At 40.2% G+C, this 23,342-nt stretch overlaps 1 protein-coding gene across 3 annotated transcripts in view; it reads right to left on the reverse strand.

Annotated features, from left to right (window-relative positions):
* FBN1 (fibrillin 1) overlaps nucleotides 1-23,342 on the reverse strand; it is a 154,515-nt gene that overhangs the window by 6,931 nt on the left and 124,242 nt on the right. The window contains exons 43-62 of one of the 3 annotated variants that reach the window (XM_063345778.1): nucleotides 21,256-21,381; nucleotides 20,472-20,594; nucleotides 17,349-17,474; nucleotides 16,643-16,759; nucleotides 16,107-16,235; nucleotides 15,728-15,847; nucleotides 15,175-15,300; nucleotides 13,113-13,262; nucleotides 10,670-10,735; nucleotides 9,856-9,972; nucleotides 9,364-9,483; nucleotides 7,579-7,701; nucleotides 7,024-7,155; nucleotides 6,290-6,415; nucleotides 5,535-5,741; nucleotides 4,815-4,940; nucleotides 4,479-4,601; nucleotides 3,436-3,552; nucleotides 2,526-2,654; nucleotides 1,548-1,667 (exon numbers count right to left, since the gene is read on the reverse strand). In XM_063345778.1, coding sequence (XP_063201848.1) covers nucleotides 1,548-1,667; nucleotides 2,526-2,654; nucleotides 3,436-3,552; nucleotides 4,479-4,601; nucleotides 4,815-4,940; nucleotides 5,535-5,741; nucleotides 6,290-6,415; nucleotides 7,024-7,155; nucleotides 7,579-7,701; nucleotides 9,364-9,483; nucleotides 9,856-9,972; nucleotides 10,670-10,735; nucleotides 13,113-13,262; nucleotides 15,175-15,300; nucleotides 15,728-15,847; nucleotides 16,107-16,235; nucleotides 16,643-16,759; nucleotides 17,349-17,474; nucleotides 20,472-20,594; nucleotides 21,256-21,381 — 2,523 coding nt within the window. Of the gene's footprint in view, nucleotides 1-1,547; nucleotides 1,668-2,525; nucleotides 2,655-3,435; nucleotides 3,553-4,478; nucleotides 4,602-4,814; nucleotides 4,941-5,534; nucleotides 5,742-5,844; nucleotides 5,909-6,289; nucleotides 6,416-7,023; nucleotides 7,156-7,578; nucleotides 7,702-9,363; nucleotides 9,484-9,855; nucleotides 9,973-10,669; nucleotides 10,736-13,112; nucleotides 13,263-15,174; nucleotides 15,301-15,727; nucleotides 15,848-16,106; nucleotides 16,236-16,642; nucleotides 16,760-17,348; nucleotides 17,475-20,471; nucleotides 20,595-21,255; nucleotides 21,382-23,342 lie in introns of those variants that run through there. The other 2 variants (XM_063345779.1, XM_063345780.1) reach the window with 2 other exon arrangements.

Consider the following 23,342-nt stretch of genomic DNA (forward strand, 5'->3'; position numbering starts at 1 on the left):
CCCTCAGTGTCATTTTCCCTGGTGAAGTTTCTGGCCATCAGTATTTGTGGTGCCAAGGCTGAAGCCTTTCGTTCAGTGGGGGAAATGCCAGCACTTGTGCATTTTGAAACTGATATTCCCTGTATAAAATTTAAACAGTAGTCAGTGAGTTCAAAAGCTGGAATAACAGTGTACACCTGGTTTGGAAATACACTTCGTTAAATGCTACCACCCAGGAAGACTTGGAAACAGACAAGATGTTTTGCAAAACTGAAAGCTGCACTTCTTCAGATTCCACGATTTCCTCCAGCAGCCAGACCTGGCAGTGCTGGTTTGGGGTTTTTTTTTTCCCCACCCTCCTGCAGATTAAATGCTAATTTAACGTTAAGGTCTTCTAGTTTAATTAATACTCAAAAACACTATATGTTTGTGTTCCTTCCTTGTTCTGCTGTATGTTACAGGCATAGAGGACTGGGGCACAAGCAAGCAAATGTGACAGCAAGGACTGCATAAAATGTCAGGGGGCTTGGTAAGCATAATTAAAAGCAGAGACCTCCCTAGAGCACCACAGTGATAACAAGCAAAGGCATTTTTATGTTTCTGAAAGCAAAGAAAGCCAAACAAAGAGTTATGAAGCCCTTTGTTCTCAAAGAGGTCTTTGGGTATCCACACAAAACTAACTTGTAAAAAGCCCATTAAATGTGACTAAAACCGCACATAATTGTCACTAGAGGAAAAATGATTCATGTTTCTCGTGTTTGAATATGTTACATGCTACACTGCTGAAACATGCAGAGACTTTTCCCATGACTTCTGCAGAGGACCCAATTCTGTCTGCTCAAGTCATAGCCAGCCCCACATGCAGCCCCCAGAGACTTGGACAGAACCAAAGTTTAGACAGGGAAGAAATAAGCATTTTAATTCACCAGTGTATTTACTTCTTAACCTAAATCAAGAGCACTAGTATTTGTTATTTCGAACCACAATTGTCCTGCAAACACTTGTTGTAAACTGTATCCCAAAGCTGCAAGGAAGCATCTTGAAATTCTGTACAGAGAAGAAGCTTGAACACAGCAGCCTTCCTGTAGGTGTTGTTAGAATGATAAAAGCACAGATCAAGTAGGATTTTAATAGAATTTTAGATGCTTTGGTCCAGCAGTTTAATTTTACAATTTAACAATCCAAACTTGTGGTTCTGAGTCTGCCAGGTTTAACCCACCATCAGCTCTCAGACAGGACCTGTGTCTGAGCAGACTGCTGAATGGCTGAGTAAGACTTCAGAGCACAAAATATACCAGTAACACAAGTTCTCTCAAAGTCAATACAGCTTCCAACACCCTCAAGGATCATTTTGTGCTTAACACTTGTAGAACCAGGACATTGGCTACTGGGTGACTCATATACACTCTGCCTTTCACAGGAGCACACATTTGCAATGCAACTCTGCCGAACTTACTAAATTATAATCAGAAAAGGAAAATACGGCACACTGCACCATTGCCCTTCACTGTTTGCTGCTAACAAAGGTAACATGCATTTTAATGTACGAATTTAAGAAAGTGACTTGCCAACACATTGGTTCCATTGATAATGCTGGAGATATCCTTGTGGGCAGCTACACCTGTATCCTCCAATTATATTTTGGCAGCCATGCTGACACCGGTGGTTTCCATCACATTCATCAACATCTGAAAAGGTGAGAAACAGTCTGAGTTTTGGGAGAGAAGCTCAAATTACGCTATATTTGAAAAGTACATTAAAAATAACCACATATATTCATATATAATATACGCAGAAGTATATTTCAGGATCTTTCAAAAACGTGACCAGTGCTGGGAGACCACTTTGGGCCTTTCAGGTTTGGATTTCTGGCTCCACAGCAAATAACTTAGGGCTGAAAACCACTGAAAGCTCAAATTCAGCCACAATTTTCAGAGTTTTTGCATTCTGCTATGGAGCAGACAGCAGAAAGCCATTTGTACATGGGACCCCCAAGGCTTTCCTAAGGCTTCCAGCTCCACAGCAGACAGTCCCTTGTGTTTACCCAAGCATCCAACCCAGGAATCCCAGGATATCTCTTTTGAAAGCAAATTAAACTCTACCCCAGGAGAAGGCTCTACAGGCTGTAGGGACCCAGAGGAATAAAGTCTGCAGCCCTTGAACTCTCTCTTTAGCAGGTCACTTTGGAGATGCAAGACTTCCTGTCCTTGGGTGAGTCCCTCAGAAATCCATGCAGGATTCAACAGAAGTTCCCTGAATTTACAATGCTTAAACTAAAACATTCCAGGCTAAATTGAAGTCTCCCCAGAAAATATCTGTCCAGCTTTTTAGCATCCTGCAATATATCTATCTATTCAGGCTCATGGAGATAAATACTGCCTTGTTGCTAAATTTCCACCCCCTACTCCCCCCTTCAATCTACACATGCTTACTCCATCAGTTTTGGTGCTTACTCCATAGGGCCCTCCTTGGATGACAGTATGGCTGAGAGAAGATGAAGGAAAGCAAGGGAAGGCCAAGTTAAATGCACTGTGTGTTGTACTTACCTTCACAGCTAAGTCCAGTTTGATCGAGTGAGAAGCCACGTTGACACTCACAAACAAAACTTCCTGGTGTATTCTGGCAAATGCCCTTCGCCCCACATAAGTTGATTTCAGTAGCACACTCATTATTATCTAAAGGAAACCAAATCCTGAGGGTTACTTTTTATGCCATGTTGTGAAGATGATCATTTAGCAATGCTACCAATGAACAGTTTGTGACAAGAGGTAAGGAAACACCAGTAATGCAGCTGTCGTACTGCCCTCCATTTTTACATTGCACTACAGAAGGAGAGCTTACATTACCTTCTTTTTCATTTGAAAACACTAACAGCAACTATGGGAAGGGAAACGCTCCTTTTCTTCACCAAGAATATGGAATCTGATGTTCTAATCTCCAAACACCCCCAAATTCACATCGATACCCTGGGATCATCATACTACCACAAGCAGGATCCAACTTGCAGAGTAGGAGGAGTGTTTTGCAGGAAGTAGTTGTGTTTAATATTTCCACAGACATAATGGGTATGTGTTTAAAGGACAACTGCAGACACATACATTTCATTCTCATTGTTTCAAGAAGCCTTGACATGATCTCTAATCTGGGTCCAGCAATAAGCTACAGGAACAGAAGTATAATTATTTTTTTGCACAATGGGTAAGCAAGAATTACAAGTTGGTGTTTTTACTGTCTGATTCTTGCAAGTGCAAAATTCAAAGACATAGATTATGAAAACAAGGGAAAGTAGGAGGGAGGACCTCTTGCATCTTCTGCTTTGGTGGGACTGGGATCAGAACCTGGCCTAGGTTTCCATTTGGTTTCTCAGGAAGCCCATTTCACTCCTTGCTACTTTGCTTCTGGAATAAGAGTCAGTAATAAACCCCAAATCTGCGTGTACATTTCCACGTTACCTACCAATGCAGGCTGTATGGTGCTGAGTGAATCCAGGAGGACATTTACAAGTGAAACCCCCAATAGTGTTGACGCAAAGGAACTGGCAGTTGTGCTGCTTTGTTGCACATTCATCAAGATCTAAAAAACCCAAGAAAACATCTTTCACTTATGTTCTCTGTGGAGGATCTGACAGTTCAGCTGGACTTAAAGAAAAATGATTGCAAATAAATAACATATCAAATAAAGTCTTTTGAATCTACATCTTGCTTTCCACACTGGCTTCCGGCTCCTCTCACATGAAGCCCCACATGCAATGAATGGGGCTTTGGAGCTAACGCTGGTTTACAGACAGCACTCTCATCTGTCAGAAAGATGCTGTCAGATAATAAATGTCTGCTCTCCCTGCAGTCAATAAATGGGAAGTCACCATCTTCGTGAAAAGCCATGGCAGAATGCAAAACAGTATTGCACTGAAGCATGCTATTACTCCAAAGGAAATACGTAAATGCTAATGACAAAGCATACTGCCATTTCCCATGCCAAGTTTAAAATTGCTGCTCTAACTCGTGCGGTTTCAGTCAGATCTTTGCTACCGAGATACATACATAAATGAAATTATAATGAACATTTCAAAATCTCTCCTGCACTGCTGTTCCTTATTCAGCATGCTGCAGAGGTGGTAGGTTAAAACTCCGTTGACGCTGGACAATGCACTGCAAGCCATGCTCATCTTTGCATCCATTGAGATACATTTATCACTCAAAAATATCGTATAAACCAATATGCTCACCAAAATAAAACCAGTAATATATACTATTGGTTACGAAGTCTTTTAAGACCAGCTGCCATTAGCCTGCAAAAATTCCTATGGATCTACTGTTCATCCAGATTATCGAAGAACTAACTGAAACAACAGCTCTATCCTGTGCAGGCCGCTTCCATTGTCCTTAGTGGAGGTACTCACATGAATCAAGGAGACAGATTTACACCATTAAATGTCCTTGGATTCGTATTTCCCTGTGAAACACAGAGTTTCTGCAGTAAGTTCTTTGCTTGATTTTTACCTTTGCAGCTTCTCCCATCTTCTTGCAGGATGTACCCTTTCGGACATGAACACTGGAAGCTCCCCTCTGTGTTTTTGCAGATGAAATTGCAAGGTTTGGGGGACTCATTACATTCATTCAGATCTAGAAGAAGCAAAACCAGATACTTCAGTGCTGATAACCAAGATGCATGATAATGTTTTTCAAAATGCTCAGGAGATATCAGAAGGAAATCAAAATCCCCAAAGCATTCGAATGACATTTTCTTTTCTCATTTTTTAAGCTCTTCGTATTTCCTTCTTCGAGTCATCTCTTAGTAATAAACTTTATATACATACACCACAATGAAAAACCTACCTATGCAAAGAGTGCCAGTTATATCTGTAGTATAGCCAAGGTTGCAATGACAACGATAAGATCCCCTCTCATTGATGCACTCCCCATTACGGCAGACATCATGAATAACCTTGCACTCATCAATATCTGCAATAAAATGAGGGTCAGTTCACAACGGAAAAAGAACTGATTTTATACAGCTTCAACAGATTCTTGTGACCTGACATGAAAAATACCCCATACCCTACATAAAATAAAAAAATTACTTAAAATAATGAAATGTTGCACAGATTAAGCAGAAATATTAAGCGTAAAAATACGGAATGGAGCATTAATCTAACTTTCAAATGCAATGAACACGCCTTAAGTGGAAGCAAACAACCGGAGCTGATCATATACTAGCCTCCATAAATCAAAAATCACTTTGCTTTCATGTACACAAATAGCTCTTAATCTGTCACTACAACACACTCAAATGTGAGAGTGCAAATCCCCATTCGAGTGCATGTCAGTCAAGCAGCATGCAAAATAAGTGTCTGCCAAGTTGGGACGGATGCCTTTGGCTACGCACCCTCCTCCCAAAGGGGGGTACTCTCTCAACATGAAAACTCTCAGACAATTTCAACTGATACCCAAAATATTTAGGACCTCACAGTGTTCAAAGATGCAAAAAGAAAGAGTTTATAATTTATCACTGAATTTGACATTATGTAAGGGGGCCTTAAATAGAAAAGTCAGTACCTGCTCCATTAGACATGTATCCTCGGCCATGAGGACAAAGCTTCTTGAAGGCCACGGTGCCTGGGAAGGGGCAGACCTCGCAGTTTTGCCCCCAGCCTCGGCCACCATCGCAGCAGCATTCAGACTTGGTGACAGAGTTCCTGTTGCTTGATCCAATTTGACACATACTTTGTAAGACTTCAGTGAAGCAGTAGCCCTCCCTGTTGTCTGGAAGACAAATTATGCATCACAGAGAATCCTAATGGCGACGACCTCCAGAAGGTCATGAGATATTAGGAATTTAGTCAGAAATATAAAAGAAAGGGCATACTTCACCCTGGGACCGTGGAACTGAGAGTGAAAGACTACCAGCAGTAAGAAAGAGAGCATGACATCTAAGGGAAACAAAGAAGACGGGAAATTTAGCAAAAGGTGGAAGGCAAGTTACATTATGTTTATATGTTTCTGTTTGAACCCAGAGAAAAAGTACTGCCTGAAAATCAGGACCAAAGAAAAGGCAGAGTAATTCCCAGCTGACTGAAAGCACCGAGCAGCCAGCTTTCACAGCAAGCCAAGCCAAGCAGACCGAGTGAAGCAGGCATACAGTCAGCATGAGAAGAATGAACTTGCAGGAGGGCACCTACTTACAAAGGTCCCTTCCCGAAGGCATGTAAATTCAAGAGCACATTTACTCACTATACATTTCTAAGTTTAAGTTCAACCACGGTTTCTGCTATCAAAATGACAGTCCATTAGGGTGTTAACGTGTGACTTACCAAGGCACTCATTCTGGGTGTCACTGACAGTGAAACCTTCGTTGCATTCACATCTGTAACTTCCCACTGTGTTTACACAACGGCCGTTCTCACAGAGTCCAGGTTTGGTCTGACATTCATTCTCATCTGTGTTTTTGAAATGACATGACAAAAATCAAGTCCCTTAAGTGGATTAATGCAGGTTAGAGAAGTTTGCATGGCGTTCTTAAGCTATGCATTCTGCCTGGTTAAACATGCGTAATTATGTTTTTTTTCCAATAAGAAGTCTAATTTATTCAATTTTCAGAGGAAAGATGACCATCTAAGCTCACAATATTGTATGTTTTGTTACTACGTTTTCTCTGCAATATATTGGTTTTCAAAGTTTTTCATAGTTATAGCTGCACTTCTGAATGCCATCCAGTTTTAAAATAATTCAGATCTACTCTCATTCGTGCTAACAGATATAAACAAGCTTACAGCAATGGTCCCAATTCTCTCTGTTCTTCACTCAGAGTAATTCAGCAGCAGCAGTACAAACTGCTTGTAAAGACAGCCACATCCAGATTTTCTACTTGCTGCCCACGTGTGCACACCTGAGCAGCAGAGCAAAGTGTGTATAGCACCGGCAGATCCATTACACAGGTAGTCGTGTAATTCTCCCTCCGAGTTCCTTAACACTGTTAAATCCAACATTTTCAGCTCTGGTGAGGGACTGTGCATTTCAAGAGCTTCAACACTTCAGTGTCACTTACCTATACAGCCTTCCCCATCTGGTCTGCGCTGATAACCTGGTCCACAGATACACATATAGGTGCCAATTAGGTTTTTGCACTCCATCTGTTTTGAGTCGCAATCGTGAATTCCTTCTTCACACTCATTCTGATCTAAAACACAAGGTTTAGACTTCATTATAGAGAGAGACGATCCTGGAAATTCACAATCGTAAATTCTGACTTTGGAATTTCAATCATAATCAAACTCTACACAAACTTTTATTGTGCTAAACTAAGCATAAGATATACTAGCCTAGAGCAAATTGATTTCTCCCAAATGCCCGTTTTCAGGGCAAGACAAAACCGTATCATCTGATATGACCTCACTTAATGCAGATGTATAAGTTTACGGGCAGGACAGGGCTAATACAATCAACTGCATAATGCAAACCATAGAATTTCATCCCAAATTCTTTCTGACTCAGTTACTTCCTGGGATTAAAACTCTGGCCCAATAGTGCAGTGAGTCAGAGCCCTACCCTGCAGGAACTTGAAATCATTATCTCATAACTGAGAGTCTGGTAGGAGCTTTACCTCTGCACATTCTCCGGTCCTCTCGCAGAACGTACCCCGCGGGGCACTTGCATTCATAGGATCCAAAAGTGTTCACGCAGCGGAAAGCGCAGAGCAGAGGGTTCTGTATGCACTCGTTGACATCTGGATTTGGAGCAACAAAGACCACGGGGGAAGTGAAATACGCTTTTGTAAAACTCAGCAGACTTGAGTGCACAGGTTTTAGATACGGGCAATACTACAGATCCCAGTTTACTGAGGGCTAAATTTGAATAGCTGTGGACCCGTGGTTCTACTCATTATGGAGTTCTGCATAGGAGCAGGCACCAGACGTGCCAGGATGTTTGCGCAGCTACCTGAAGTTTCAATATCTGCAACGGCAAGTAGCCAATGGAAATAATTTCCAGGCCAACGCTGCCAAAATACTGACTGAGTTAAAACTGTATCTTTTCCACATCTAGGCTCAGTTTTTATGACTGGTTATTTTTAAATTCTAGGTGCATGAATTCAGCGTCTTCACACACTGAACTCCATAAAACAATATTCTTACTAGAAACATAATTTTGAAGTGCATTTACATACACTCTGGGCTACTTCAGTAATTACTGCTATATAATGATGTTTATGCACTCTGCTAAACTCCTCTGCAATTTGAGCTTTCACCCAAATTCCATAGGGAAGTGAATGAAGCTCTAACTGTACGTAAAACTAAAGCAAGCTGATGCAAAAATAGAAGCATTCTTTTGTATGGGCTTACAAACAAATAGATTGCAGCAGATAATTTAAGAACAGCTGTGTCAGGTCAGAAGAGAGTGTCAGAACGTCCTAGGACGTTCCCCTCTCTGGTTGCAACAGGAGGAAAAGAGTAGTAAAAAAACCAACACCCTACCACGTACACAGAGATCTTTCCCCTGATACAGCTTCTCAGTTTAAGGACTTCCACAGCCAAAAGCCACAACCAAACTATCACGCTTAATTTCCACTGATAGATTCCCACATAAATTTGTACAGTCTCTTTCTGGGTCAATTTATACTTGCGGCCTCACTAATATTCTGCAGCAAAGAGTTCCACAACTTAAGTAAGTACTATGCATATAAAAATGTTTGCTTTGGTTTGTCTAACATGTTCCCTCTATTTTTGGTACCTTTACCACTTGTGGCTTTATAAATTTAAATCACGTATCTCTTCAAACACATTTTCCACACGGAAAAATTGTAGTCTCCTTAATTTTCTGTGTGTTCCTTCTATAACTCTGATCTTCCGTACCCCTCCCTTATTTGTGCATTTTCAAATTTTTCTTTTTGAAATGAGAGATCAAAGCATGAAAAATGTTCAACACAGGGGTACCATGGTAATTGTCTAGTACTGTATTTATATTTTCTGGTTTGTTCCCTGTTTCTTCCTCAGTAAACCCAAGCAGACCATTTTCTATTTTCATCACCCACAGCGACTCCCTTCGCTCAAAGCTCATCTAGGAGGTATGCAAAACCCATACGCACAATAAGCAGCATTTCTGGGGACTGTTCTGGAGAGACTGTACCCCAACACGCTCCTCTCCGGGCAGTCCCTTAGCAGATACTAACTGAAAGCCTGTTCAACCAACCTCCAGTTAGAAAAAGGTACCAACAGTTCAAGGTGGATACAGGAAGGAGGAACTTATTTTTCTGTTTTGGATAAAGATGCATTGTTTCAAATGTCCGTATTTCTCTTTTTAAGCTGCTTTACTCTCCTCAATTGTTTCTGAAATCAGGAAACTGTTTCAGCACAAAAATACAATGATATTCCTTAACACATGGGAGTCTCACCTTCACAGGTCATCATCGGTCCAGGCTCAAATCCCTCAACGCAGGTGCATTCAAAACCTCCCACCACATTCCTGCAAGTTCCGTTTCCACACGGGTTTCCAACAGCACATTCATCAGTATCTACAAGCAGTTAAATCAAGGCAAGAATACATGGTTATACTCAACCAAAAAGCTATAAAATCTATGTTGTTGATGCACAACCAAAAAAAATACAAAAATACAAAATCCAAGAACTCACTTAAGTTACTGAATTAAAGTCACAGAGTTCTAGCATAATTTGGGATTGCTAGAGGTTATCTGGGCCAAACACTCAGCCAGACCAGGACCATCTCAGAGCAGACTGCTCAGGCCCTGCCCTGGCAGGTTTTAAGCACCAGTAGGGATGGAGACTCCACAACACTGGAATAATAAATATAACCCCGCTACTCCTTAATGCCATATTCAGCAATTCAGGAGATTCTTTAAAATATCAGATGAAACAGCTATACTTACCCACACATTGAGCTCCTTGTAGGATGTAACCGTATGGACATTCACAGCGGAAAGACCCATCTGTGTTGATACACTGCCCAAATTTACAGTTATCTGGATCAAGGCACTCATCCACATCTTAACCAGAAATACAAACAACACAGTAAGTGCAATTGACTTCATGTGCTTTTAGACTTCTCTCAAAGAACAAGTGTTGTTCTGGCGAGAAATATTCCTGAGAGCACAAAAAACCTAATATTTGAATTTTGATATATTAGGATGAGGGCACAGATTTTGTCTTGCAGGCCAGCTTTCAGAATGTAGGAATTAAACTGATTCTAAATGTCGGATAAAAAAAAATCTCTCCAACTGGGGCTACAGGGAGAAGAGTAGATATGAAAAGCTGTAGTCATCCATCCAGCACTCCTTAAATGAAAACTTTTGCCAATAAGGCTGAAGTGCTGTTTGTCTTGGGAGAGAACAGAATGTACTGAAGGGATCTGGGAAACCGTGGTTTGCACTTCTGGAGGATTACAACCGTGTACTGTAAACAGGCTATATATATTGTGTAAGAAAAGACAGGTATGCTATGTGATCCATTCTCTAGATCTACATAAGTTTCCTAGCAAGTCTGGCTAAAAGAAGTTTAATTTCTGATATATGAGATATTCAAGCTTACGTTTTAAATTGGCATAAATAATTGGAAAAAAAAATTACAGTTCATGCCTTTTGGGAATAGTTGAGAGGTGTTATTCTCAATTGAAAGGGAGAATGGCTTATGCATAGAAAATGGCATATTGATGCAACAACGGCATCGTGCAGTTCAGGCACTCACCCAATCTTGCGTCACCAGGTCCAACAAGGATGCCAATTCCAAATGGACAAATCTGTCTGAACGCCTCTGCAAAAAAAAATAAATAAAAATCAAACCAGATGTTCAATTCCATGTTGTCAATCCGCATTACCAATGAGCTATCCTCCTCATATTCAGATCCAGAAATACAGTACGTAAATTTATAAATTTATAATTTAATCTTACATTCACGTAAAAACTGCATGCTCGCTTTACATTTCATCTGATTTCCTGTATATGTAAAATCCTGTGAATAATTAGAATTATTTATCTCCCTTCAAGGAGCAAACTAATGCAACATTTCCATTTTAAATGTATCAGTGCTAGTGACTGCATTCTTTTTTGTTGCAAATGAAAGATTTCCTACATTTTTCTGAAGAAGACACAATTTAATCTGTAGTCATGTTAATAGCTCCTTAAAGCATGCCAATCTCTAGTTCTAGAGTAAGTAATAATTGTATTATAGGTAGGCTGAGAGTAAAATTTCTGCATTCATGTTAGGGTAAAGTCACCACTCAGTTTACAAATCCACGGGGTTTTCTGTGTGGTTTTCGAAGATTTAAAGGTAATGTGAATCTTCTGAGAGCAAGTCATTCATTTTGTGTTGCAGAAAGCATGTACTTCCTGACCTGCGCAAATCAGCTGATATATCCTTGGCATTAGAATAAATAAGAAATCATAAATTTCCACTCTGGTGGACCAAAATGAAATGAGGATTATGGAATCATAAAGGCCCTTCAGCTTCAGAAAATCCTCTAGTTTTGGGACTCACACACACACAGGAAAAATACAAGTCTTGCAACTGAAAGTAACCTTGCACCTCTCCCCCCTAAACTGCTTCTTGAGCAGATGGATGGACACAAGACTGTAATTCAAACCATCACAAGATGCTACTGAGTATATTCTCTACTAACCATGCTCAGAACATCACAGAACCCTTGACAAGATTTCATTTTTTCTTTTGTAAATTCAGTAGGCTGCAAAGAGGTTTACAGCGCAGCAGTACGATACAATAATAGACATAACAAATGTCACACTTTCTTTAGCTGAAATACATTCAGCTGATCTCTGCTGAGGTTGAACAAAATAGAACTAAATGCAGATGCACACTTGCACTGAAAGCAACCAAGTGTCTGGCACACTGCTAGGCTCTGAGTGGGAAACAGCCCTGTGCGGCGGGCAGCACAAAGCCTGCCTGCTGTTCAAGCCTTCAGGAGACTCAGGTGGCACATGGGCTTGAGCTTACCAGTCTGCAATCAGATCACAGACAACGGAGAACATGCATGAGATGACAAGCAAGTATTTTTTTTTTAAAAAAGAAACAATTCCACTGTACATGACATGCAAAGTCACAAATTCCCCAGACTCAGATATCGCAAAGCTATTTCTTTTTTAAAAGATGAGAAAAATGGCCTTGACATCATCCTTTGAGAACAGTTTGGACTGTGAAAAATACATGTGCTGACACTTCAAGGAAATGCTGCGATGTATACCACGCTTTTCCAACTGACTTTGGTTCAAGTCCTCCGGGGCAACAGAATGAAACATGCACAGGCAATAAGCCTAGGAGGAATATTGCAACTGGCACATCTGATTCTCTTTTCTTCCCTTGGCTTTTGTGAGGATTGTCTGCAAAATATCTACATGACTTATTAAAGGAATGAACTGTATTAATGTATTGGTGAAACCAGTAATGCCGTTAACCACATTTGTCAGCATGGATTAAAGTCCATTCAGCAAATTGCACCATGATGGTACAAAGGCCCGTTGACTTGCTTGATGCTTTGCTACTCAGTCTTAAAAAGGACACTAACAAAGGAAAGTGTTTCTTTAGCAACAGTTCAGCGAGGCTTTCCTTCTTCAAGGCCTGTGTTTTGTCATTCCCTGCTATTTTTGAAATTCATTCATATTGATAAGATTGCAAATTTAGATTTTTTTAATAACAAAACATAGTCACGAAAGGTAACAAGGTGATTCAAATGTGGATCTAGTTGGACTGTTTTGTTGTTGGTTTGGTTTTTTTTGTTGTTGTTGGTTTTTTTAAAATAAGATTTCATATTTATGGCGCGCCCCTTCTTATACTTATTTGCAATTAGATGAACTTGTGTCTTGCGGGTATTTCCACTCAGACCCTATCAAGGACCTACTACTTTTCACTTTCAGTATGTGACACCTCCAGAGCAAAATATTCAGCAGCTAATCTAACAAACTTATAAGCAAACAAGGAATCTGCTTGATACAGGACTATGCAAGGAATATGGCTTTTGAGAGTGCTAGAGCACCACTTTACAGACAGCAATGACAATTATTAGGGTTAAACACCTCTGGAAAATTATTTTTCCTAATTCCTTCTTATAAGAATCCCAACATTCTTTCAGTTCTGAGAAGCTATCACGACAATAAGGTAACCTAGTCAATAACGCACCATCTGCTTCCTCTGGGCAGAGCTCACAGGGATCTCCCCATCCCTGTCCCTTCAAGGCACAGCAACACTCTTGTTTGGAGTGGTTTCGGGACTTCGGCACAGAACATTTTCCATCTTCAAATTTGGTAAAACAGTAACTTACTCTCAGATCTGCATAGAGAAAAACAGTTAGGGTTACTTTGGCACAGTTTTCACTTAGAGGTGTTAAATGCAAAGTTACAGGAGGCCCCCCCAGTAAAACACCCAACTTCCATCTGAGGCTATATCAAGAAGGACCAACTATTGTCTCTGACTGGGGAAGCTCTGAAGAGGGAGGGGAACTCTCCACCACAGTAAAGGAAAGCTACGGGACAGAGTGTCCTACTTCAGTCATGGAAAAGGAAGGGTTGTTCTCTTTTGTCCAGCAGAGAAGGAAGGGCTGTACTCCCCTCTTATTCTCCCTCCTCTTATTAGTAAGAATCACTCAAGTCAAGAGATTTTAATCAACTTGCAATGATAATACTGTGTAGTTTCAAAATGAGAGGCAATTTTCAATAGTGCTTTCCTTCCTCATTCTTCCCTGAAGTACACACAAACAAAGAAAACTGGCCCAGTGGCACTACATTTTAATCCCAGGATGCTGGAGCCGAGCTGAGATCACAGACCACAAGCATCCAGCAGGCAGAGAGCTGGCAACTCCCTGCATTGGCAAGGAGACTGCAACAGGGCAGTTGTGGAAGCAGCTGCTCATCCAGTTTTCTGGCAGCAGCATCAATGCTGGGCAATGTCCAGATTTTTACAAAAGTCCTAGGTAATGGGAAGTTTTAAACAAAATTTTGCTTAGCCTGAGATACTTGAAAAAAAAAAAATCAGTCTTCTTCAGGGGATGAGGAGAAGCACACTTAAAAGTTCATACACACAAGCATGCGTTTTCCTCTGACATTATCTGTGAAACAGTGGTGTGTTTTCCTAAAGGAAACGATTAGGCTGCATTCTTTTTTATGATTTTGTTTCTTGGGTTTTTTGTGACTTTTTTTCCTTACCTGAAGAGAACAACATCCTCAGCCTGAAGAAACCTCATTTATATAAGCTACAAAAGCCCAGCTAAAACAGTGCTGTTTTCCTGAAGTTGTGTGAAGTAACTGTGCCAAACTGCATGGTGGTTTGGAGACTTGGATGAACATTTACTGCAGGTTGGATTCATTTTTACCAAAACCACAGTTTCATTTAGCCCACTGTGAAGTGAAGAACTCACTATGGTGTCAACAAGCATCACTGTTCTGTGCCAAGTATAACTGCAGAGGTCCTTATAAAGGTCTTACTCACCAGTGGTCCCCACTGTGCACAGGACATTTAAGGATGTATCTATTTAATAATTTCAAAGTCTTTAAAATAACTTACTCCCTAATTCGCTATGCTGCTTCTTTATCCACAAAATAAACTAACCTGTGGCTTTTCATTACTAGATGACTAGATGTTCAGCTTTTAGCATCTGATCTCTGTCTTAGTGCCCATGTTTAAGCTCTGAAAACAGGTAATCTAGAAGCTAAACGATGCTTCAGACTTTTCTAAGCAGACCGTCCACACAATACTGTTAGCAAATTTTTTCCACCCACACATCTGTGGAGAGGAATAGCATATAACAAGTGTTATGGAGAATTTGATAAGTGCTAAGAACAGCTTTATTCCTGGAAATGCTGCCTTTAGCAGTGCATTGCAGTAGTCTCCTGCCTGTTTGTGCTCCAACTCCATATCAGACATGTCACAGTCTATATAGAGTCCAGGCAGCCTCAACGTTTCTTCCAGGGGTGCAAGAAAGGGCTGCAGTGCAACATAATTTCCTCAGTTAACCTGGTGCATTTAACATTATCTTCACCCCTTTTATTGCAATGTTCTCTTTAATGGCAAACAGATGTTAGGGCCAGACAGAACCTGGCCCCAGCTACAGAATTATCATGTTTTCCTTGTGAAAAACACTGTTTGAGTCCAGAGTCTCCTCATTATATTAGAAACAGGCAGCTAATAAGCCTTTTATAAAGCAGCAAACAAATTTTGAAATGCCAGAAAATAGGAATGAACTTACCTTGGCATCGCCTTCCTGTGGAAGACAACACAAAGCCTTCTGGACACAGACATTTGAAACTGCCTGGGGTGTTGCTGCATGTGCCCAGGGCACAAATTTCTGGCTGTTCCACACACTCATCAATGTCTGTAAGAAAAGTAATTAAAGAGATGAGAAATAAAAATGGTTACACTGGCAGCTGTACTACATAAAGTGTAACCCTACATTATCACTGATATCTAATAGAACAAAAAGGAACAGACAGAAAGAGGAACAAGAAATCCAGGTGCAAAATCTAGGGCCGGTTTTCAAATCCTCCTGCAGTGGGCAAATTTCAGCAACGTACCATCAACCAAACAGCCTGGGATTAGAATTTTCTTGGGATCAGATCAGGTACTTCTCGTTCAAAAAAAAGTTATTGAAACTTTTTCTGGGAAGTGACTTAGTGGCTACAGTTCAGAACCGTACACTGTCACAAAAGCCTAAACATTACTCATGTTCAGATGCAGAGAAAAGTGGTAACAACTGTGAATAGCTAGGAAATGGGACAGAAGGAGGATTGTTCTGTACACACCTTCACATTTGTCATTCTGCAGGACATATCCAGGAGGACAGATACATCTGAATGACCCATCCAAGTTCTGACATGTGCCTGGTGAGCATTTTCCAGGCTCCAGTGCACACTCATTGACATCTAAAAAAACAGAAAGACAATTCATTTGAGATAATTGCTATTATCTCAACAAATCTGTGGCTGAGGCTGCTTTAATTTTGATTCCATCAAACTGATGGTGGGACTTCCCAGGAGCAGAATAGCCCTCTCGTCATTGTCTTCTTCTGCAGGTACAATGATGACAATGTGACAGTTGTCTCTGACCTCTTCTACTGTTTTACTAAGAATATCTCCTCAAGGTTTGCCACGCTTTTTTTCTACCCTAAAAGAAAACACTCACCAACACAAGTCCTTCCATCCAGAGCCACTTCATAGCCATCATTGCAAAGACACTGGAAGGACCCGATCGTGTTCACACACTGACCGTTCCTGCAGAGCATTCCATTCCCACTTGCACACTCATCCACATCTACAAAAAAGAACATTGAAAGATATACAACAAACACCTGCAACAAGTGAAACTGAGGAGGCGACACTTCTGTTCCCACTATACTGGCACAGTAACTGAAAACATATAAATAATCCCCTGTTTCAAAAGCAAGTGAGGGGAAAATACCAATATTGGTCTATGTTGTAAAATTGCCAAAGGAAGAGTAAAAAAAGAAAAGGCGTATGTCACATACAAACATTTAAGTGGGTACAGAAAAGTAAGGAGTGCATAATCAGAGAGGCCTTTTCAGACTAAATAAATCAGGTTTTGTCTTTTATCAGACAGGACACGAAAGGTGTGATCCTAACTCAATCGAGAAGATGGTATTAATGGCAGTTTTATTAGAAGTAGAAAGTCTTAGAACCCCTGCTCTCAGCACCCCTTACCTATGCAGTCATTGTTGTGTGAGAGGATGAACCCCAAATTGCAGCGGCAGTTGAAAGAGCCAATGGTGTTTCTGCAGGTTCCGTTGCCGCAGGCGTCTCTCTCACACTCATTAATATCTACAAAGGAGAAAATCACGCAGCAAGAATTTTAATCACTGGTGGGGAAAGGAAAGCCTGTAGCTATTCCACTGGCAAAAGAAATAATCCACTGCCAACAGAGTGAACAGAAGGGAAAAAGATTGTCTACCTCCCAAAAAGAAAATTTTATACAGATTTATACACTTGATATTAACACCTACAAAAATAATCAAGGGTCCGAGAATCATTTATCTTACTGTGACCCCTATCTCACCTATCCCAAAGGAATTCTAAGCTATCTAATCATAAGCATGCTGAAATCTCTTCATTTTACTCAGGCAACAGACACCACACTAACAGTTGTGAACAGGTTAAATACAGAATTTCCTTCTTTATGAAATTACTCTGTTTCTGAAAAGGGCACTTTTCTGGCAAGAAATCTACCCTTCACTTACTCCGTTAACAAGCAGGCTGTATACAATTGCTGCGTTACATTTCATCTATTAAATTTCTTGCCTAAAGGAATAAACGAGACAAAATGCTTCAGAAAATTCTAAGAAGAATGGAACATCTTCCTGGAAAATGAAAGCATCAGAAGCCTAAGTCCAGCTTAATTTGATATACTTGCCTATACACATTGTTCTGTCATCATTGGTCTTGAATCCATTGTGACAAATGCAGTAGAAACTTCCAACAGTGTCAATACACTGCCCGTGGCTGCAAATATTGGGAATTTCTTGACATTCATTCCGATCTGAAATCAAAGCAGCACAGTGAAAGTTAAGGCCTCTAAACTACAGAGCTGGAAAGATGCATTAGCAGCAACCACGATAGCTAGAATCCAGTGCACGGCCCTAATTTAAAATAGTCAATTTAATTTATTACTGAGAAAAGTGTTACTAAGTAAATCTCAGAAAAGGGGCTATTTGCTTGTAAAATACCTTTTCCAACACTTGTGGAGCTGAAAAAAAATTAGTATAAAAATTCTATTTACCATATACAAGTTCTTGCTGGAAGGAAGGCATATCACCATAGCTTTGAAAAGCAGAATTAATGGCATGAAATTGCATGGAGAGATCTCTGAGTGCTCTACATTGACTATGCAGCAGATATGAAAGCCACATATAAATGAGAGTTTGCATCCTTCTCATGAAAGCAACTACTTGCTTTTAGCTATGTTTGATGATAGCACAAATTGCTTGATTAAGTCACAAATCATAAAAAACAGAAAGGGAGATGAATCCCACACTTTTCTCACTGAGCTTACAGAGAGATAAAATGCAATGTAGATTTATCTACTCATTGTGCAGAGATAAAATGGGTACAACTATACACAAGTGTTGCAGCATCTGTGCCTCATGCAGTTGTGATCCTGGAAACCGGTCAAAGCTCAAACAGCAAGAGGAGTTACTGCTGTACGGAGTCAGAAAATATTTCGGCAGCAGCAGCAGTCAACTGCATAGATGCATAAATGCATAGGTGGGGAAAGCTATCCTGCCAGCACGAGATACGCTGCCTTAAAGTAGCAGGGCACCTATTACACTAGTTCAACAGCTGACTGCTTCCTGCTACTCTTTGTATCAATGCTTTCAGGCAGAATCCAGTGAAAGAAAATGTCAAAGAAAAAAATGTTTGCTGTCCAGCATGTTTTTTTTTCCATAACAAATCAGAAACATGAATCAAATGAGGTCTTTCTGTTGACCTCATCACCAGCAAGAGCTGGTTTGATTTAATATGCTTCCTGGTCTTTTGTCTGCTGCTGCTCCAAAATAGGAGAACTGAGGTGCTGCCATGAGCTTGCATTAGAATCAATTGCATTTTAGCGTTCAGTAATTTTCTTTTACGTGCAATCTAAGCAAAGCAGATGCAGTTTCTTACCAAGCCATCCCCAGTTCATTGCAAAACTAAGAATCAAGTTGTTCCTAATTGCAAAGAACTTCATGTACTAGATCTTGTTTTCCTGCCTCTGCTGCCTCTTCTCTTTACTCAGCGTATGGACAATCCCAATAGCCCCCATCCCCAGGACTATTGTACATCAACTGGGGCCATTAGTAACTTTGGATGGGTGTTCACCAAGGACCAGTGCTATAATGACACTGCTGCTAATTAGAGTCTAAAGGAGGCAGAAAGGAAACCAATGCTGGATAACACACTGTCTTAAGAACTCCTAATCTTCTCGGATCAGGAGTAGAGACAAAAGAAAAGCTATGACTCTCTGGTGCTCTGTGGGCAAATGAATTGAAGTCCCAGGGAAAAGTCACTTCTTTTCATGTAAAAGGAGAACATTGTAACTTTTTAAAAAATTGGGAGGCAGAATTGTCTTAAGTGACAAAAAATAAGTTTATATGAAAAATATTTATTATACCACAACCGATAGCACCAGAGGAAAGCTACTTTGATAGTAAGATAAATGCAGTACTCATAGTACTAGTGGCTGTGATACATCAGTTTTGATTCAAGAGCATACAAACTACTGGGGTGTGATCATTTTCCATGCAGTAGCATGACTGATCCAATACTGCAAGATGCTGAGCACTATTCACTCTCAGCAGAGCGGTTGGGAATTTCCTTCCTTTGCTGGATCAAGTACTTTATCAACCACTTTTATTCTGACTCTAATTGTCTAACTTTATTTTCACTAAATATAAAATAAGAGCAAAATACAGGGAAGTATTACTGTTTGTGCCAATTCGCGTTGGGTATTGTAACCCATATCAGAACCTTCCCTGGCTCTTCCTGTACTGCTGTAATGAACCCATAACAACAACAATTACATTAGGAACATATTGAATATTTACATGCACCACTGCATAGCTTAACAAAACAGTTTTAGTTCTCATAGTAGTGTTCTGGTTGCCCCTACACCCTTTTCCCTCAAGGGTCACATGAAACAATGAAAAACTACGCTGCAGGGAAAAGCACACTTCCTAAAACTCAAGTACTCAGAAGCAAAAACCCAAGAAAAATGTTATCAGTTTCCTTTGTAATTATTATTTAATTCAGAAATGTATATAATATTTATAGCTGCTTGGCTCAAAGCAGATTTTAAAATCTCTGCAATTCTTCAAGTAATCAAGATAACACGAATGCCTCTCTGGACTACGATATTAGAAGAAAGAGCAAATAGATTAGAGAACTGTAGTCCCACTCAGTGAGTATGTAAAAATAATGTTCAAGAGCCTGTTTAAATCTACAGAAAAGTTAGGAAGTCTAACAATATAAGCTTTTTAAGTTAGTTATTGTATACGGCCTAGCAGATAAGTCCACCTTATCAGCAGAGACCCCAGCAAGCAGTGATTTATTTGTAAAAATAAAAGCGGCAAATAAATTGCTAAAACACATCTAGCAAATTACAATGAAAATCAAAGAATTTATGCAGAAGAAGGTCCCTGTCAGGACCACAATTGAATTTTTAGTGTCAGAGAAAAGGTAGTGAATCAACTGGTCTTCCCTCCCTAGCCACGACATGGGCTAAAGAAAAATGTTTGCGGTTGGTGGGATAAAGTGGAAGACAAACACCGTCTCAGGTGATTGACTCTCATTTATGTCTCGGTGGGATGGGCCCACTAGTCTTCTGGGAATTACCAGAATGTTTATGCAATGCCCTAAAAGGCTTTAAGAGGAGGGTTCTTAGAGTTCAGATTACCTCCTGGTATACCATCTTTCTGAAGAGGAGATATGCTTTTTTAGAATTCTTTTGAAATCTGCTACATTCTATAGACCCTCACACAAACAAGCCAGAAGTCCTCACCAGTGCATCGGCCAGTTGATGTGAACCTGTAGCCAGGTTTACAGTCACAACGGTAGCTACCAGCTGTGTTGACACATTCTGCGTTTTGCTGACACACTGGTCCATTTTGGCATTCATCAATATCTGTCAATACAAAAAGGGAATTTGATTGTTATGGTAAGCTAGAAAGACGTCAAAACCACTTTATTTTTAGTGTGAAAAGTAATATCTCACCCAAACATAGGAATTTCTTTCTAATTCTGAAAAAATAAATATATCGATGAAAGTAAATATTTGGTCACATTTAGGTATCTCCCTGAAATGATCCCAAACCCACATCCTCCATTTATAAAATTAATTCCTATATTTAACTCATACTGCTGTCTTACATTAAACTGACTAATACAATGCTAGGAAATGTTTAAATTGGAAAAAAATTATCATGTGTTTATATCATTTACAGAAATCTTTGTTCCATTAGAAAAAAATATCTTGGGATTAAAAAAAAAAATAGTGCTCATGATCTGACTCAAGACTACTACTCTGTTCTTGGCTTTACTGTCAAATGTGAAAAACAATGTTTCTTCCCATGACTGCTGACTCATGCTCCTTCAAGGCCTGCCTGATGGAAAATCTGTTATTTTCTATGCAAAAGAATTCAAAATGTCTTAATTAACATTGACTTACTACACTGATATCAGTATTTTCCCCTCATTAAGGATGACTTGCAAGTATATCAGATTTGCCAGTGTCTGAATTGCCAGCTGGTTAAATCCCATTTCTCTGAGTGAGATCAGCACTCTACCTTCACAGATCAGTAGCTTGTCATTGTAGAAGAAACCCACAGGACACTCGCATCGGAAGCTGCCAACCATATTTATACAGATCCCATTTTCACACACTCCAGGTATCTCTCTGCATTCGTCAATATCTGCAAGAAGAAATTTTTTTAAACACTTGTAAACAGCACTTCATGAAATCTTATGCTACAGAATATGCCCTTATGCATTTATCCGTAAGAGAATATGTATAACGTGAGCATCAGAACGTTCCCAACTGCAATAGACAGTGAGTCATTCCAAACTGTGGAAATGTAGATTATTTCCTCAGCTTGCGACTCTTCACTGTAGCCAACATATATCCTGCTACACAGGAGCGCAGAGGGTAGCACACATCCTTCCTCATGTCTCCCACCCACAGCCCTCAAGAACCTTCTCATCTTCCCGAGTGTTACAGTGGATTTATTGGGAAGAGCCAAACAGAGAGAACGTAACTGTCTTTGGTTTAATACAGGAGACTATAACTGAATGCAAACACTTGTCAGAATTAGTTTCGCACTGTTTTACCCTTGTTAATCTGAAAAGACTTTCATGTTTTTATGTAACAGTTCGAAAGTGCCAATGCCAGGTAACTTCTGAAGTGCTGCCAACATGCTATTAATTAGATTGATTAAGCCAAGCAACCAGGGTTTGCCAATGCTCTATATACACCTAGGTTAAGTAATGGATTTTGGCAGCAAAAAAACCCCAGGCACTCTTACAATTATATGTCTTGCCTATTGGGTCCTTAAGTTACACATCTTTAATATTCTGACAACATGAAAGACTTCAGAGACTCCTCAAAAGCCTCTCCTTTTAGTAAAAATTGGCACATGCACTGATGTACACAAGACAGAATATGGTGGGCAACTGTCAGCTACTGTGAGTTTCCATCAGATAATGTAGTTTTTAAATTTTGCTGCTGGATCAAACCCTTCCTTTCCTACATTAGATTCTGTAATTCTGAGTCCTCTGATTATATAAACCATAAGTAAAAGTAGAACTACTTCTGTCTCTGAAACAACCACCTGGAGTAAATATATTGAACTTTAATCCCAACAGAAGAGTAACATTGTGTAAGGACCACAACCAAGTACTACAGGGTACACAGAGCACTGTCCCTGCAGAGTGGGCGCTGCCTTGTTCCCATGTCCTGTGCCTACAGATGTAAGGGACGCGAGAACTCCTGTGCAAAGGCAGCAGGCTGGATGCTACAACCTAAAGCTGTGCGTGCCCCACTCTCAGCACAGTGCTGGATGCACTGGGAGGTACTGGTGGCCTCTGTGGGACGGCCCTTCTGTTTCAGTTCTGTGACGTGGCAGGGCAGACAGAGCAGACTGCAACACTCCTGGCACACATGGCAACTGCTAGAGATGCAGTTTTACCTGTGCATGTTAGCATGATCCAACGCCTCCCAGCTGATGCTGATCAATGGCCCAATTACCTCGAGTAGACTCAGCAACAATTTGGGCTTATGCTAACAGCTAGAAGGGTGAACTTTGCTTCTAAGAAATGACCTGATAAATAATAAATACTGTACATTTCTGTAACTTCTTTAAAAATTACATTCCCCACTTTACTAGAAATATTTCCATCTAACTAGCTGAACACTGCATCACAACAGCAGCTTAATGCTAAAGCACCCGATTATTGCCTATATGCTGCCTCTGTTTGTTACAGGGCACATTATCTGCTTCTTATTTGCATTTTTGTGTGAATAAAAACAAAAGGGAGTCCCATTAGGGATTTACTCAGCTCCTTGTCTTAGAATTCCTCATTCTCTCCCTCTTTTTGTTTTGCAATTTGTTACTTACGATTCAAATGTTACACACAATAACATATGTGAGAAATATTCCAGCTGAGCAGAAAAGAGGATTTTTGTGTCAAACCAATACACAGGGGGACTGATGTGAAATGTCAGATTAAATCTCTGCTTTAGTTTGAAGGGAAGGCTCCTAATTCCTCTCAGACCAAACGCTGGTTGGCCTTACTCCCAGACCTCTTATTCTCGGTATCTGTGCCCTGCTCATGTAGGCCTGATTACAGTTTCTTTGAAGCTTTATGTTGCCTTGAT

This window comes from Chroicocephalus ridibundus, chromosome 9 (assembly GCF_963924245.1).
Source record: "Chroicocephalus ridibundus chromosome 9, bChrRid1.1, whole genome shotgun sequence".
Classification (NCBI taxonomy): domain Eukaryota; kingdom Metazoa; phylum Chordata; class Aves; order Charadriiformes; family Laridae; genus Chroicocephalus; species Chroicocephalus ridibundus.